Raw genomic sequence first — 18743 nt, 5'->3', positions numbered from 1 at the left:
GGCTTGAGCTTCAGTGAATGATGATAAATGTACAGTATGCTGTATTAGACTGTTTCCACAGTTAATTAACCAACCAACTCGGAAGCTTTCTTTAGATTGATAGTTTAACAAAATAATTAATTGTGACGCTCTCACTTCTGGAAAATTACCCATGTAAAGGCAGGGATGCCCCTGATGGAGAAACAAAGGTATGTAACCTTCCATTTCTAGATGAAGCCTGAAATTAATCTTACCTGTGATGTTCATATGTGGAAACAGCAGAAAAAGCAGAGCAGCTGCAGTTATCAGTTCCATAGTAAATAGGAAAAGTTCCTGACACCCTTTGAAAGTGAAGTGGCGTCTTCTTACACATGTATCAATTTGGCAATAACTTTGTGTTGCAAACCAGGTGTATATAAAGATTCAGTCAGGTATTGTCATTGGTTAAACATCCCGTTTTATAAACAACCAAAAAAATCATTAGTTTAATTGCTCACCTTGTATGACTCAGAGAACGTTGTCTTTACTTGCACATTATTATCCTGGTTACGATGAAGTTTTCTGGAGTTTAACACTCTTTTCTAACCCCTCCAGCTTCTTTCACATTCAATAACTATTCTGAGAACAACGATGAAAATGGGCCTTACAATATTTCTTTGTGTACGTGAGAATAACTACATAATTTGTGCTCGGGAGAGATACTACTTAATACCTAGTAAGCATGAAAAGTAAATGTGCATCTTATTGCCCACAGTATAATGAAGAAATGTTGTATTGTATTTCCGGTCGGCATGACTATATTTGAAAATATCCTTTCCTTCAATTCACATAGTGCACACATACCAAAATAAGTTGAGAACAATATAGGGCTAAAAAAAAAGCTAATTTAGAAATGACCAAACTAAATAAAAAGAAACTCATAAAAAGAATACAATTTTTTCAACTACAACTACTACTACCATTAATAATAATAATAACAATAATGATATGTTTTACTGGTGAAATTATTAAAAAAAAATCACCTGCGCTGGTTACTGGAGGATTAGGATTGTTTTTCTTCTAAAATCAAAACCACTGCTTTTATTTTAGTTCATAATTCCAGTATCACCGTGTACGGTTAGTCATACAGTTCAGATATTAAAATGGCATTTTGAATTTCAGTTCGTGAAAGTACAACTCTCTTCTCATTTAAATATGTCTAATTGTAAGATACATCATTGTTTGTGCACAATTATCGTTAATCCAATCAGCACAATTACCAATCTCAAACTGTTGCAGGCAAAAGTACAATATTACAAGTTTTGGAGTAAGAGATCTCTGGTGTGCAGCAAAAAAGATTTGTTGAATGAAAGAAATATTTGTGATATTATATCTAGAATTAGTTGGTGGCATTCCGAGAATTTTAGATATACTTGGACACACTTTTTTTATTCAAGATGTGTTTGATTGATTGTGTGTTGTCTTTCACACAAAGGTATTTTCTTGCCCTTTAAATAACTGGCCGCACTTGATCAGCCACGTATCGCCACGTCTGCGCGCATGCTCAGTGCCCTCACGATTGTGGAGTTCCGGGGTCGGGCAGTTAGTATCAACAGTGTAAAAAAAAAAAGCATACTTTTCCCACATATTTTTTTTCCTCACAAGAACAGCGTAGAGAGGGATTTGTAGAAGAGGGTAACTTTGACTACGGCACCAAGAAAGAGGTCTGTGAGGATGAACTTCTTTAGAGGAGTGATGGGTGGGCAGCCCGCCGGGCCGCAGCCGTCCGGAGCGGAGACGGTAAGGAAACAGCCCGGCTAGCCGCAGTTAGCTTAGCTCTACCAGTGCCTCATAAATTGACACCACCCACAGGTCATCGTATCATGTGTCTTGTTTTTGATCACAAAAACCTCTGTAAACATTTAACAAAGCGACACAGAAGACTTAAGGACTTCCGTAATGGACGACATGAATTAACTTGTCAGAAGGCCAATAAGCTAATTGAGCAAATCTGCACGTCAGCAGTCGGATTGTCTTTGCCATGTGAAGCTGTTATCCTTGTTTTAATGAAGAGAAGAGAATAAAATGGGCTGCAGAGAATGCCAGCTGTCAGGTAGCATCTTACAAATAGACCATGCACTGTAACAATTAAAATTCGCAGAAACTAGTCCCCAAACGACATCAAATGTTGACGCAAAATATCCTTCACACTGATGCAAAACACTTACGGTATTTTAATAGTTACCCATGTTATATGAGAGATACCTATGTCAGAACTAAACTGAACATAAGTGGCATTTTCTGAAGGTACAGTGACATAAAATTGGAGTTCAATCAGGTTTGAGATTCTATACAAATAATATGTCTTTTGCCAATGATGCTGTTGTTTTCAGACACTATTGAGCATTGAGAGTATTTTGAATGACAAAGTAAATTCCCCTTTAAAAGGATTTTTGTTTAAAACAACAAATATCTATATTGTGTCAGATATTTAATTAGTAAAGTTAATAATGGTGCTGTGATTGACAGATCCAGAAACTGTGTGACCGGGTTGCCTCCTCCACTCTCCTAGAAGATCGCAGAGATGCAGTCCGTGCTCTTAAGTCACTCTCTAAGGTAAATTATGGTGATGGAGATTCTTGATTTTTGCTGTTGCAAGTCAAATAGTTCCAACACAATCTCATTTAATCACTTTGTTGATGTTGTGTAAATGGATAGAGGATTTTTCTTCCCAATTACATTGTAGCTGTAAGAGCTGTGATCAATTTCATGCATTGTGAATCTTGTTTGTTTGTCCCTGTTACTATCTTTTAGAAATATCGTATGGAAGTTGGCACACAGGCGATGGATCACTTGATTAACATACTGCAAACAGACAGGTGTGTTTTAAGTACCCAGCCTTTTTTAACTAAAGAGAATTTGCCTTAAACAATTAAAATATTATATGTTTAAAAGAAAATGAATGGAATCTTGTTTAACAGTATCATTGTATTGTCAGTTTTGATCTAATTTGTGTTATTTTGTGTGTAAAGCTTCCCTCCATTTCCTTTGTTTCCCTTTTCTGAAAGTAACATGAACCCTTCTTTGGAATTCTTAATTTTAAAATTTTGTGAATAATTTAACTTATGTGGTTAATTTTATTCATGATATTTCTGCTTTGTACGTCAAAACAGATCTGACTCAGAAATCCTTGGATATGCATTGGACACACTCTACAATATAATCTGCAATGATGAGGAGGAAGAGCAAGGTATTATTACACCTTTGAACATTGTTTTGTAAATCTTCTCATTCACTCCAGAGTTTTGTTGATTATAAAAGAGATGAAAAAAAAGCATTAATTCCAAGTTTCCCAAAATAATTCCTTGTGATTGTGTGGTTACTCTAAAATGTCTCGATGTTGATGCTTATTGATGTTTGCACGTGTACACAAGCTCCATTCGTGGTAATTGGAAATCTTTCAATTGGCATCCCCCCTCTACTCACTGAAAATGTCCATTTTATGTTCTTCTTTCTCTCCTCTCTTCCATGTTTTAACCCTACAGATGAATCCGAAGGTAAAACATTTTCACTGTGCATGATATCACCTCTGCCCTAACCCAACAGCAGGCCTCACGTCATAGGTTCCTCTTGGTTGGGTTGTTGAGAAGGAGCGCATCCCTCGTGCTTTTCACATCAAAAAAATGTCAAATATTATGATGTTGGCATGTCCTTTTAAGAAACAAACTGCTGATCTTACTCTTTCTTGAAATAAATACTAATTTGTGGGAGAGGCTTCAAACTTCCCCCTCCACCTGTCCTCCGAGACACTGTAACCCATATCTCTGTCTCAGGGAAGCATAAGACAAACACTTATTCTGTGTACAACTAACTTTTTTTTTCAAATTAGTCACCATTTCGAATCCAAAATGCTTCACTAACAACACGCCACGCCTGAATTCTAACATGATATTCCTTGTTTCTCTTTTACGCTGAAGATCGTAATAATTTTTCCATATTTTGGTGAAATGGTACAGTTTGTTTATTGAGATTTGTTGGTCACTAAAATTTCAAGTTATTGCTCAAGGAGAGACGGGACACTTAAAGCAGTAGAGCAGCTGGCAGTACAAACCATAACAGCGTAGCAAGAGGAACCTCCTTATCTGACAGAGCTGATGGGAAGTGTGGAGCAAGTGATTCATTTGTACTTCTAGTTCCATTACCCTCCATTGTAATAGCAATATAAGAATGGAGCATAATCATATTGAAACAGTGTAAGATTTCAATGAACTTGCTTTGTTCTAATAAGTGCAGTTTTTTGTGAATTGAAATTACCTTCAAAAACAGCTTAGCCCATTGTCTTGATAGTTTGTGCTTCCCAAATACTTACCATTGAAGGCTTTGTGTCGAACTGTTTTTACTTGGTTGTATTCAGCTTGTATACCACATTTATTTTTTTTAGCAATCTTTCCACACAAGGACTATCAGCTTATTCCAAATGAATTGCTTCTTTCTTTGTTTTAACATGCAGTATAACTGCTCTTACAGTGGCATTAGATTATCCCCAATCACCTCAACATCTGGTTATACTGATCACAGATGTACATATCTTTTTATTTTTCCCCCAAAGCTATGTTTACAAGTATCCCCCTGAGCATGTGTATTGGAAAAAACATGCAGTTATTTCAGAGTCATTATTGTAATACTTAAAACCGCCAACAGGGCTTTAGTGAATTTGAACTACTTATCATTAAGTGTCCCACTCAGGCTGATTGCTGTGAACAAACAGACTGGTTGCCTCATCTAGATAATTGTCCTATTGACAAATTGTTTTTTGAAGTTTCTGCATGGTTTTACCCTCCCTCTACAGAAGAGAATGCCCAGAAGCAGGCAGATGACCTGGGAGCCCAGTTCACAAACACATTCATTCAGGATTCCGAGCACATCACCCTGCTGCTCACTCTGCTGGAGGTACTGTTTCTGTCCCTTTCTTGCAGAATCTGTCTTATCTGCCAACATCAACCACATGAGCAATGCAAATGATAATTTTAGGAGTTCGACTTCCATGTACGTTGGCCTGGGGTGAAGCTACTGACGGCGCTCCTGAAAAGTGAGGGTGCAAAAGTCCAGGGTATCATTCTGGTCAGCCCCATGGGTGAGTTTCTCACTTTGTGCTAAACATTGATTTTAGGGTCTCCAGTGAACGTACTGCATGCTTTTGGACTGTGGGAGGAAGCCGGAGTCATGGCTGTCTCTCAATTTAATTTTTGTTTTCCTAACAAGTATGTGTATTTTAATTTATAGGGGTTTCCAGACTGATGGACTTGTTGGCAGACTCTAGAGAAGTAATTCGCAATGATGTGAGTACTTTTGTAATAAAAACAAAATTAAAAGACATATGTGGTACTTTCTGAAACTTACTGTTGCATGCAGGGCCCTTTATTATGTTAGAAAATACAATTTGTAATTGCCTGACAACCAGGTTCTTTCCAACAGGGCTTGCTGCTGCTTCAGCAATTGACTAAAGGCAATGCTGCCATTCAAAAAATTGTGGCATTTGAAAATGCCTTTGAGCGTCTTCTAGATATCATCTCTGAGGAGGGCAGTAGTGATGGAGGTAAAAGAAAACTTTTGTGCAGAAATTTGCCTTGTACTACAAAAAGAATAATTGAACTTCTGTAAATAAAAGTAATGTTTGTCTAATTATGTGTTGTTGTTTTTTGTCAACTAAAAGGTATCGTTGTGGAGGATTGTTTGCTATTGCTGCTTAATCTGCTGAAAAACAACAGCTCCAACCAGAACTTCTTTAAGGAGGGCTCTTACATCCAGAGAATGAAGCCCTGGTTTGAAGTTGGTGATGATAACTCTGGCTGGTCCGCACAGAAAGTCACCAACCTCCACCTGATGTTGCAGGTAACACATATGACTTCCAGTTATTGTACAGGTGACTAGTCAATGCTGAAGGGTTATTATTGTGGTTTTAATCCCAGTTGGTGCGTGTTATGGTGTCTCCGGTGAACTCTCCGGGAGCCACAGCCAGCTGTCAGAAGTCCATGTATCAGTGTGGCCTTCTGCAGCAACTATGCACAATCCTCATGGCCACTGGTGTGCCTGCTGACATCCTGACTGAGGTAATGTCTTACAACCTCCAGCAACCAGATACTAGTTCCCCAACAGGGTCAGTTTTGTTCAAATCAGCTGCGGCTTCTTTCTTTCAGACCATCAACACTGTATCAGAGGTTATTAGGGGCTCACAAGTCAACCAGGACTACTTTGCATCTGTCAATGCACCGTCAAACCCACCACGGTAAGATGTAAATCAACAGTCTTTGGAGTACATATCCTGGAGACAGAAAAATGTTCAATCCAACTGAAAATATTTCCAGTCATGATAACATATTTTTTAATCTGTCCCTAGCCCTGCCATCGTAGTCTTGCTCATGTCAATGGTCAATGAGAGACAGCCCTTTGTGCTTCGCTGCGCAGTCCTCTACTGTTTCCAGTGTTTCCTCTATAAAAACCAGAAAGGACAGGGGGAGATAGTGGCGACACTCCTGCCTTCCACTATTGATGGTCAGTAACTACAACTTGTGAACTTTTTAAGCATTATCACATGTTTTAGCTAGCATTTTCTACTAATGTAATTTGAGTATTAAATTTTAGTAGTTTTAAAAAGCTTTGAAGATAGATAGGCACTCTCAAAAAGTGAATTGCATTGCTGCTTTTATTACAGTCTTTTTACTAATGACAAGCTGTAAAGAAATAACATTAAATTTGTTTTCTTATATATTCCTGCTCCTCCATAAAACTTTTAAAAATTACAAACCAGCACGCCAGTGTTTCTTTTGAACCATGTTTAATAGATGTATTACTTTTCTTTTATAATTTTAAATTTCACACATTCACCAGGAACTTAAACCTCTCTCCTCAGCTAACTCCATCTCAGCAGGCCAGCTGCTTTGCGGAGGCCTATTCTCAGCAGATTCCCTGTCCAACTGGTGCGCTGCGGTCGCTTTGGCTCACGCTTTGCAAGACAACCTCACCCAGAAGGAGCAACTGTTGAGGGTTCAACTGGCTACGAGCCTTGGCAAACCTCCTGTGTCGTTGCTGCAGCAGTGCACCAACATTCTTTCCCAGGTAGGCAAAAAAAGAGGGTATTCTTATGAAGGATTCAGATGCAGACTGTGTGTCTGAGCAGAAAGGGTGTTAAAGAATGGGATTTTTTTTTTTGACAAATGGTCACTGGCTCAGTGTTAACATCAGTGATTAGAACAGTGTCACATTACTGTGGTTTTGCAGGGCGATAAGATCAACCGGAGGGTGAGTAAAGTGCTCAAGCACTGTGTTTATGTGTGTGCTTGTGTATTTGGGCGGTACCTGTGTCGTTTTTGTTTGTTTTTTGGCTTGGCATTTCAAGTAGGGGTTTGTTGGCCCATTTGTGGGGGTTTTTCTTTCTTGTTATTCTGTATTCCTTTTCCTAACCTGCAGCTTATGACCCCATTCTTTCTCACAAGTGGTGCGTTCCTCTCCACATAGTTGAGAGCTGACAATAGAGGTGCTTAAATTGCTACCATTAGAGGAGAAAATAAGCCATGTCTGAACTCAAGACAACCTTTTGGGGCACAACTTTTTGGGTAACCTCAAGATATCTTGTGGGATACCTGTTCAATTGATGATCATTGGTTTATCTATAAATATATTCTACACTATGAAAGAAAATGGATGTCAAATGCAATATTGGAATCAGAATCTTGTATACTTGTATACTTGAATACTTGTATCAACAAAATATTTCACGAACCTCAATCTTTGAATACTGATCTACAGTATTCCCCATTTATTTTTTCCCCAGTAAAATTTCTAGAAAAAATTATCCCAAATTGCAAAGTTTTTGCATCCCAACCTATAATGATCTGTTATATTACGGTAATTAAGAACTTAATTTTCCTAAAAGACCCCATGTTGATAGGGACATATAACTTCCATGATCCTTATTATCAAGGAGCACAGTCAAACACAGAAATCTGTGTGACTATGTAATAAGCAAAAGTGTGAGCTCATTGGTAGAAAATTACCTGCAGCTTATTGAACCCATCATCGGAATCCACATAGAAGAGGAAACCTTTCAAACAAGTGTATACTTCTCAATGTTGGCACAATACTGAATCCAGTCCTTGAAGTCTTCAGGGAGGAATGTGTCTGCTGCATATTTTCCGCTTTCGGCAGTGTTTTATCATGTAAACCTGTCCGTTGCTTTCATTGTGCGGGGAAGTGTGTTTAGCTCCCTGGGTGATAGCTGTGTTTTGAAAGACTACAGTTCTCGAACCTTGTGATGCAAGCATATTGTTGATTGACCTTTCGCTTCATTTGTAGGGTATTGAAATGGGTAAAAGCCAAATCTGACAGCTAGGAGTGATCTCATCATGCTCTCATTGGCTGCCTCTTTTTAGTCCATAACTGTTTAGTCTCACCCTTAGATAGAAGAAAAACTGTCTGCACCTCACAGTGTGGTAGCAGTCACATTTTCATATGCATAAGTTGTTGAATTGTACAGTGGAGGTGAACTTTGTTGTTGCACTCAGCAAAATTTTCATATCAATGGGGCTAATCCGCATTGTTCATCATAGTCAAAGCTCACTTTTTTGTATGGCAGTCTCATGTTGTCAAGCCACCGCTTTTCTGTGGCACATCACCTCTGTCTCGGGAGTTATTTTGCATCCTCAGAGATATTCATGTCAAATTTCTCTTAAAAAAAATAAAGCATCTGAGCTTTGTCTGACATCACTGACAAGCAATGTGCCTGAACTCAGTAACCCTCAACGTCAGTTTTGTTTCCTCGCTTATACTAATTACATTGTATCTTCGGGTTCTTACCCAAGTGTTCAGTGATTTCCGCTCTGATGGCAGCTTGGTTTGTTGCAGAGTTACAGACCGCTTTCAATCATTGCGATTTGTTTACTGTTACGACGGTGTCTGTTCTGCTCTGATTGTTTCTTTATTATTACATGTGCCGATTAAAATTCATTTTGAGAGACTGTGAGACTTGTAAAATGGGCCAACAGGGGGATAGACATTAGACATGCTTGCCATAAATGAGAACCGCTGAGATGTGGAAGAGATGAAGTGGATTGTTTGGGTTTGATATGGCACCAACACTTACTTTGAACTTGAACTTTGGATGTTTAACTTTATGCAATCAATGGTTGGTGTTTGGTGCAGCAGTTTAACCTGTCTGAACAAGCAAGACATTTGATACTTGACCCTTGCAATTTTATCCAGGTGTGTTCGGAAAATGTGTTTTTACTTTGTTTTCCAGGACGTTACATTTTTTTCCCCTTTGTAATTTTTTGTAATATTTTAGTCCTACTTTAGACCAGAATATATTATATTGAGATCGAGTGGATGTTTTATTGGATGCAATGAATGTTAATTGAAACAGTAAAGCAATAAACATTTTGCGGTTTTCCTCGGATTGTCAGTGAGGAGCACCAGGGCTGCTGGTAGCAAAGCCTGGCGCAACAAAGATTTATTGTCGAATCAGCAAAATGCTGTGTAATAATTGATTTACCTGTTTGTCCGGAATAGGAGTGCTACTCCTTCCTGATGAAAACAAGGCCGTGCCTACATTTGAGTGAGGTGTTTCCAGGGGTTGAGGAGGATCTGTAGGAACCTTAAGGAAATTAATTTAAAACTGAAAGTTCATGTATTAATTATTTTAAGAACTGGCTTTTCATTAAATTAATTTGTCTATATGTAATTTATACCATGTTTGCAAGCACAAATTAACACTGGAGCTGTTTAGCTCTGTCAATTTAATTATAATGAGTTTTCTACTTTTGAGGGAAACAGAATATTGAGATCATACATTGCTAAAACCATCCAAATATAATTGATAATTAATACAATGGCTTCCTGGATTACTTTCCACCCCACAGCCGAAATTGATGAAATTATCCCTCATAGTTTGTAGAAAGAGTTATGGACAGACAGTATGCAGGTGAAAATGATACAAAGCCCAACCCTCCAGTTACACAGATTATCGCTGTCTGGAGGTTTAACAGTCATCTGAAGAAAATGTAACACCACATAGTATTGAATTTATCCTGAAGATAATGTTTGCACAATTAATACTTGACCATTTCCCTTTCCTTTGTTCTTCATCTTTGCATTACGTTCCATTTGGAGTCTAAATCTCAAAAGGTGATTTCGTAAGTTTCTGTAGTATGGAATGCTGATACGTTTATTACCCCCACCACCATTGCTCAGACCTCCTTCAGGAATCAGGTCTGCTGTTTGTAAAGCATGTTACGCAACAGCTTATTAGCAGCGTGAAACAACACTATATTTTATAGCTTTTACCGGCCTCTGCACTATTTTTTGAGCAGGATTTATTCAAATGTTTTTATCATCCTACATTTCCGCTCCATGAAAACCATCTTTCTTTACCTGACAAGAGATTGAGATACATTAGTTTCGCCTGAAAATGTGCCATCTTGGATCACTGCAGGAATGAAGGCAAAAGAAAACAGCTGAAGTCTTAGTCTCTGAATCTCTTTTGACCTTTGTAGTTTTCATGGAAATGCATGGTCATTTTTGCGAGCCTTTATTATTTAAGGGTGGGTTGTTTTGTTTTTTTGCTCAGGGTGGGTTGTTTTTATTTTCAATCTTTAAAAGTGACTTTTGCTTTGCATGGACACATAGCCAAAAGCAGCATTTTTAAAAAACGTTTGATTAGGTCAGAAATTACTTTTAGAGTAAAAGCATTAAGAAGAAATTGAACTTGTGGGAACTTAGATATTGATACTGTATGTAAATATTATTTATGATTCAAGGACTTGTTAAAAGGCGGCATGCTCTTGAAGCTAACCTTGTCTGAATATCTCACTTTACTGTTTTTTATCTGTGTTTTGTCTTAACCTAATTAACAACTAATGGATGATGTGATTGAAGTGCAGGATTTCATTAATAGGGTCATATATTTAACTGCTAAGTGGAATATGATTTTTAATGTCAACCAGATGAATCCAAAACCCGAATCAATCTTATTTCGCTTTGTTATATATATATATATATATACATACATATATATATTTCCATTTTCATTTCACAGTAGATTTGGTTGATATGGCAATTTTTACCTATAGTTTACAAGATTTTGTCTGCCTTCGTCAGATACCCTCAAACCTGATTCTGCACACTAAAGTGATATTATAGGGCAGTATTCAGTAGAACTTCTACAAGTATTGAAAGATCAATTTTAATGTAATTTTTTACAGCTTTAGGAAGGAGCTTTGTATCCCTCAGGGCCACAGCAACAGACAGCTGCCAGTCTCTAAGGCATTTTTTAAGGGGTAAAAAATTATGAATACTATGTAGTGGAATCAGACTGTAAAGAAACTTTTCAAAGAACTTTATCATTGAAAATACTTAGTTTTTTTCACCGTATAAAACATGAACTCAGCCTATAAATTTCAGGTATTTTGCATTTTTTATTTTGACTACATTGTAATTAAGCGACAGACTTCTACTTCGTTGTAGTTTCACACACTCTAAACAAGGTCACTGTTATGACATGGAAACATGATGTACTGTTCTAACATGCAAAGTAATTAATTGATGGTTGTTGCCATATCACCCACCTCTGTTACGCCTCTATGTAGTTTCAAAGAACATATCTGACATTGAATGAATCCAATGTGAACTACATGCAACTTTCTTTGTCCATTATTCAAAATGATATAAGTCATGATTATTTGCTGTGATGCATACAACCTTTTTACATCACACTTCTCGTGAAAGTTTATAGCTCAGTGATTTTCACATCATAGTGGAGTGAGACAAAATGTACTTATTTATTTATTTTGTTGTTGTTTTTGTGTTCCAACAGGGCAGCAAAGTGCAGACCAGGGTGGGCCTCCTCATGCTGCTGTGTACATGGATCAACAATTGCCCAATAGCAGTCACACACTTTCTCCACAATCAGGAAAACGTTCCCTTTGTATCCTTGAGCTACCTTGAAAATAATCAGCCTGTCTGGACTCGTGCAGTAAATGTCCTTATTACAACATTGGCAGTCAAAATGAATTTGTCTCCTAAAGTTGACAAACTGTTAATATAAGGCTGTAAAACAGAGATATAAAGTAGGAAATCTTGGTGTACTTTATGGCTTTGTGGAAGAAGATTAATGTTTAATTGTTATTTTTTCAATGTTTGCCCCACATTAGCACAACAGTTGACGCCTTCACCTTTTTCTACCGATTGTTTACTGAAAATGTTTGTGGTGGGACACCTCTGGATTTTATTATTGTCATTGCAGAAAAAAGCAATGTCAAATTTCATGCTGAGATGTTGCTTTTAAGCTTAACTTTTATTTGAATGAATCCTTGACAGAACAAATTGTGTAGCTAACAGCACAGATCTCAGAGAATCTGGGAGAGGATGAAAGACTTGTGCAGGGCCTGTGTGCTCTTCTGCTTGGCATCTGCATTTATTACAACGACAACTCCCTGGAGAATTACACCAAGTAGGTGTCTGGTCTCTCTCTCTCTTTCACAAACACACACACACACACACACACAACCACTTAAAAAGAACAAAAACATCGTATAGCAAAAATTATCTCTCAGTGGCACTCAGATGATGAAAAATTTATGTTTTCCATACATAATGTCAACACTCTGATTGCTATGCCTAAAAGGTTATAGAAACCTTTTTTTTGAAAGTCTACCTGGTTCATCCAAACTGTTACTTCAGTGAATACGCAAATCAATAGACTGAATTTGAAGACGCTCACGATCATATTTGGTCATGGTCTCTTGGAGGGCCATGCTTTTTAGCCATGCTCCATATGCTATGGAGAGAACACGGAATCCCGTCTCTGTATACATTCCAAGCTAGAGAGCCACTAGTTGGTTTGGGAAAGTAAATAGTGACCAATTGACTCGATAGGCTGCTTCATCACTTATGCATCAGTCATCAGTTATGCATTCCAACAAATCCAGGTATTCAACTTTACATGCTCTAACCAGTATGTGGTTTAAACACCAGGGCTTCACTGCCTTGATTTTTATAGCTCTTGTGCAACAGCATCCTAAGGGTTTCTGTTTCCTCCTCCAGAGAGAAGCTAAAGCAGCTGATTGAGAAGCGAATCGGAAAAGAAAATTTTGTTGAGAAGCTTGGCTTCATCACCAAGCATGAGCTGTACTCGCGTGCTGCCCAAAAACCCCAGCCTGTCTTCCTGTCACCAGAGCAGATGCTGTTTGACCATGAGTTCACCAAACTGGTCAAAGAACTGGAAGGTCAGTCAGAGACCTTTCTTTGTATCCAACAATAATACATTCTCTAACAGTCATGGCATTTCTGGAGAATAATCTCTCTCTTCCTTAAAATAGGTGTGATAACCAAAGCAGTGCACAAGTCAAGTGAAGAGGAGAAAAAGGAAGAGGAGGTCAAGAAAACACTGGAGCAACACGACAACATTGTAACTCAGTACAAGGAGCTGATCAGAGAACAGGTAACGAGATAGAGCAATGCAGACACAGCAGCCATGGAATCATGGGTGTGCTTTTTTTGTGTATCAGTTAGAGATTCGATCATCTCTCATGTGCCTATAACTTGCCATGTCACTTAGGATGCTCAAATCCAGGAGCTGAAGGAGCAGATAGCAACCATGTCCTCACAGAATGAACAGATGCAGACCACAATCACCCAGCAGCTGTCGCAGATCCAGCAGCACAAAGACCAGTACAACATCCTCAAAGTGAAATTAGGTCAGTCTAAGAGGAATGGATATTGTTATAAAGCTGTTTTTTGTTTAAAAGTAGAATTGGAAAAGTTCGATTTTGGACATTTTGGTTTAAAAATGCTCAACCCTTACAATTGGGTCAGACTGTTGAAGGCATCCTAATGGAGAAAACATTTTACATCGTTTCAACAAGTATCCGTTCTGCTTGTTTGCACATGCTAATAGTAACAACACTCTTTGCAGCTTGAATTGATGGATAATAGCTTTCAGAAGGAAAACTCCAAAGTTGATGAGTCTTTATCTAGTGAACTTGCTGACTAATCACTGCTCTGAAGGAATGAACAGTTCACTTTGGAATATTAACTTCAAAGTATGCAAGGTGAAAACAAACATTAAGATCTATTAAACCTTAAAGTATTTTTTTCACGTCTTGCACAATTGCCACTGGCAGTCCAGAGGCAGTAGAAAAGAGCTCCCAGTTTGGGATTAGTCATCATCAGCATTTTCTTGTTTTGTCTCTACAGACTATTTCAGACTATTCTAACCACATGTATCATCTAAAACTATGCAATTAGAATTGACCCTAATTTGGTTTTTAAATGTTTGTCAGGATGTGATATATATTAACACAGGTATATTAAATTTTAAGATGCTTTGAACAGAAAGCAAATTATGAAGGCTTCAAGGAAGCAATATGAAAGGCTGTGGTGCATAAACTTGCAACGATTACTGTATAATTTTGCAAAAAATAAGAAAATCAAGATGTACAGGAAACACCTTTTGTTATCAGGTTTTCATTTTAGCATTAAAAATCACTGATGGACAACACAAATAACAGGCCTCAGTGGTTTTTTTTTTGAGGTAATATACTTTATCATTGGATCGTTTTCAAATAAATTCTGATTTAAATGTAATGTCTTGCCTGCTTTTCAGCAATTGCTTGGGAATTTCTAAACCTCAAAACTCCCATTTGTCCAATTTCAGATTCAGCTATGCTATTTTTATTAGAGAATTTTTTGAGAAAGTTGTAACAAATAAGATTGTAAGACAGCAATGATGCATGTTTGAATGTGAGCAATAAAGATGCGCATCACTGTTTTTGATTATGAGAGAAAATCACAGTGGGGCTGTATTTTTGGCTAATTGATGTGCTACTGTCCTCTTATTGTTGCTAGTTTGGCAAACTGCTCAGACCTCCTTTATACTCAAGCTTTGCATCTCAAGCCATGTTAAATGTAACATTGTGCTGGATCTTGATTCTAGGAAAGGAGAACCAGGGTCAGACTCACGGCCAGGGAGATGGCTCGCAGGTGAACGGGCTGCAGACAGAGGAGCTCACCAAACTTCAAGAGGAGCTGGAGGAGCTACGCAGTCAAAATGCGCTCCTCCAAACACAGCTCGGCGAAAAGGACACACTCCTCAACACCTTGGTCAGTACACTCCACTTCTATATGTAAACATGTTTATGAGTGTCATAACTGGGGCAATATTCACATCATCATGCATAGTTTGATAGTGTGAGCTCACACCTTGTAGAGCCTGGAAACATCTGCATCTTCCCTATAATGTAAATATTTGTTTCTGCGGGTAACAAGTAAAAAAACTCTCCTTGTGCAATTCAGTCACACACTGTAGAGTGTCTCTTTTCAACTGGTTCTTCACGTGTAGGGGAAAAGATAATCACAGTTAGATGTTTTTTTTTCTTGCAAGTAAGGACTGGTGAGTACTTTTGGACATCCAAAACAGACAAGAAGAAAACAATTAAACCACAGATAGACTTTCAATAATAGATGATATACAACCCTTCAAAGCTCTCACCAGTTCTGGTGTTCAGGCAACAGAGTAGAGGTGGTGCCAGCAGCTCTAAGGCAAACAAAAACTCCCAACAACAGTAACAAACAAACTCTTAGTGCAGCACTTTCAGACATTTATTTTGCAACAGCATACACATTTTGTCTAGAGTTGCAATGAATTAAGTTGTTCATTGACAGTGTTTTTTGTGCTTTTCCCTTGCCTCCTTTTTATTCTCTTTTGCATCTTTGTTCTCTGTTATTTAATTTAATTGTTACATGTTTTGAGAAGAACAAATACACTGATTGTGTTACAACAACATCAGTAATGAGAATTACACCTGTTTATCAGTATAGAGGAAAGCAGTTTTCAGAAAAAAAAAAACCATTTTAAAGCATGTTGTACGTTTTCTGTGCATGACTGCAGAGGCCGGAGGCAGCGCAGACAGCCGAAGGCTCGATGGGAGGAACAGACAACGGTGAACTTCTTAAAGTAGGATTTAACACACGCTTACCTGCATTTTTAATGAATCAGGTGCTGCTGTTGTCATCGTTTCAGTTTGTTGTTTGAAATTGTGGGTGTTGGAAATAGATAAATCGTAACATTAATTCAATTTATTCACAGGACTCTCTTTCATAATTGTGATGAGTCACTCCATAAGAGGATATTTTTGATAAGTATAAAAACTAAATTGGATGAAAAATGTTACCATAGAATGACATGTTATCAACTAGTATGTTTGACAACAGTTTAATGCATATTGCTTGAATAGTCCCATTATTTGCTACTTCAGTAAATTATATTTTTTATCATGAAATACTGTAAAAATTTCCCCAGGTAGATTTTCTTTCTTTTCAGATGCAAGTCTTACATTAGATAAAATTTTCCATCTCTAAAAAACTTTCAAACTGTTTTGGAGAGTTGTTATAAAAAGAGCAGTAAGCAAACACTGATAGAAATAGTAATTATAGCAATTAGGATTGCGTCATGGAAGAAGGGTGTGAACAAACATTTCTTTCATATGAATGTCACCTTTAAATGTTTTTGAAAGCAAGGATTGTATTTAGGAAATTACTGGTTTGATTTTGATTAATCAACATCGTCTTTGGACTTGAAAAACTAATATTTACTTAGTAGTGGTGTCAGTAATGTATTGCATGCCTTGTTTCTTGAAATTACAGTGTGGATTTCTCATAGATAGTGAATATATATTTGAAATGTAGTTTTACAAGAAGTAAGCTTATTGTTTGTTGCAGGAGCTGGAGGCGCTCAGGAGTCAGGTCCAGAGTCAGTCAGCAGAGATCAGCCAGCTGAAGACGGAAAATCAAGACCTGCTCCGAAGAGCTGAAGTAAATGTGTGCTAATATGACTGCAGTTTCTCATTCATTTCCTGTTTTGCTTCAAATTCTAAAACAGCCAACCTTTGATTTCTCAGTGTTCTGACGAAACGGTTGGCAAGGAAACCTCATTAGACACAGTGAAGATGTCAGAGCTGGAAAGTAGACTCTCTGCACAGACTTCTGAAATTGCCAGACTGAAGGTGTGTGCAATATCTGTACGACACCATCCCCCATTCTGGTTTATGTGTGATAAGTAGACATTATTCCAAAAGCCTTCTTTTCTCCTTGGTACCCTCCTCTTATGGCTCCTTCATTCATGCCTTGTTCCCCTGTGTCCTCCTCACCATCCTTGTCCCTCGCTCAGGAGGAGGCAAGGACCCTTTCAGAAGGGCGGGCTGGGCTGGAGCAGCAGCTGGCTTCAGCGACCAGCACGGTGGCCATCCTGGAGGCGGAGAAAGCCAAGCTGCAAAACGACGTCCAGGAGTCCAAGAAGGAGCAGGATGACCTTCTCATGCTCCTGGCCGACCAGGATCAGAATATATTGAGCCTCAAACAAAGACTCAAAGGCCTGGGACAGACGGTATACTAACTCTTACTGTGGTATTTTCAAGTTACCAACACAAATTTAGTCATAGGTCTGGTCAGATCTTTTGGGTTATGATGCTCTTGAGGAGTCTTATTTTTTTTCACAGCAGTTATATTTTTTTTCTTCAGTGAAGAAGACCTTCCTAAAAGAAAAGCAATGCACTAGGTTGATATTGTAGGTACCAGGAATGTCAAGGCAAACTCTTGTTGGTAAGGAAGTAACAACTCGGAAAAAAAAACAAACAACTAAAAAGAAGTTGTAAAATCATTTGTAAAAGTCGTGAATCCTTTCTTCATTTTCTTATGATGCAACTGAGAGACAGAGAAGAGTTTTTCCTCTCCTCCTCTCAGGGTCCCAGTTTCTTTCCGAAAGTGATTTTTTTTTTTCTTTTTTTTTCTTACTCCAGACACTCAGCTTTGCTTTGCGTGTTTGCTTTAGTTAGACTGTGATAATTTCCTTGCAGGTGGAGGATGAAGACGACCTCGACACTAGGGACCAAACAGACGAAGACGAGGAGGAAGATGAGGATTAGAAAACACTGAAGGAGGGAAAAAGCGGGAAGGAGAACCGAAAAGTCTGGCGGAACGGCGGCCAGAAAAGGCAAAACTCATGAGAAACTGAATGAAAGGACTTGTGTGTGAAGCAGTTTCTCCTTGCAGCTGCCATGCTCTGCTCCATTTTACTTCTCTGTCTCATCACCATAGTTTTTGGGTTGATTCTCATCCAAAATTCGGTTCTTTCTTTGCAGTGACTGTTTTCAGCAAAATCTCTGTCAGTGCATTCACCTCCGACATTTTATCTTCAGTTGGTATAGATTTGACCAGTTTTTGTGTTTCTTGTATTGCCATATAAATAATGGATGAAAAAGAAGAAGCTAGGTTAATTTTAACACAAATACTGTGGAGTGTTTAGAGAAGGGGATTCTTTTTAAAACGTCGCGTAAATGCAAATATATCCAGCAGTCTTTTCTCTCTTTTTGTCATAAATGTGCTGGTGAGCTTCCCCCCATTACTTCACTTCTTCTTACGCTCACCTATTTACATTAGAACACCTGGCAACACGTCACTGTGGCCTCTTCCAACTGCCCCGCACCCTTGTGCTGAAGTCCTCATCAGTCAGTGATATAATACCTCGACGCTCAGAGTCGTTTTTCACTTCTCTCCGAAGCCACCACCTGACCGCTCTGCAATATGCTGCACAACACTGACATGAAAAAGGTGTAAAGACACAAAAATGATATTTTTGCAACTTTTGGTCCAGTACTGGCATCCAGCTTCTGTATGATATTGTGTAACTTATCAATTTATGAGCCACATTGAATGAATAAAGATTCTATTGGTCTGAA

General features: G+C 38.2%; 1 protein-coding gene across 5 annotated transcripts; it reads left to right on the top strand.

The window, feature by feature from the left end:
- The first annotated feature begins 1544 nt into the window (after positions 1–1544).
- uso1 (USO1 vesicle transport factor) lies at positions 1545–18743 on the top strand. 5 transcript variants are annotated; one of them, XM_086157296.1, is made up of 26 exons: positions 1552–1758; positions 2488–2574; positions 2773–2837; positions 3132–3208; positions 3504–3515; positions 4808–4908; positions 4990–5092; positions 5242–5297; positions 5434–5554; positions 5672–5850; positions 5928–6068; positions 6156–6244; positions 6356–6510; positions 6869–7074; positions 7237–7257; positions 11825–11935; positions 12342–12460; positions 13054–13235; positions 13329–13450; positions 13568–13706; positions 14945–15111; positions 15899–15964; positions 16729–16821; positions 16908–17012; positions 17177–17392; positions 17862–18743. In XM_086157296.1, the coding sequence occupies exons 1-26, from the start codon at positions 1693–1695 to the stop codon at positions 17928–17930; spliced, it is 2868 nt and encodes a 955-aa protein (XP_086013422.1). In that variant the 5' UTR covers positions 1552–1692; the 3' UTR covers positions 17931–18743. The 5 variants fall into 5 exon arrangements, with proteins under 5 accessions (XP_086013423.1, XP_086013422.1, XP_086013421.1 ...); XM_086157295.1 differs by having other exon boundaries at positions 16729–16827; XM_086157297.1 differs by lacking the exon at positions 3504–3515 and having other exon boundaries at positions 1545–1758; positions 16729–16827.

This window comes from Fistularia commersonii, chromosome 12 (assembly GCF_037954325.1).
Source record: "Fistularia commersonii isolate RoL2024-O1a breed Wild chromosome 12, RoL_Fcom_v1.0, whole genome shotgun sequence".
NCBI classification, from domain to species: domain Eukaryota; kingdom Metazoa; phylum Chordata; class Actinopteri; order Syngnathiformes; family Fistulariidae; genus Fistularia; species Fistularia commersonii.
This window is presented reverse-complemented; position numbering and strand designations above follow the sequence as displayed.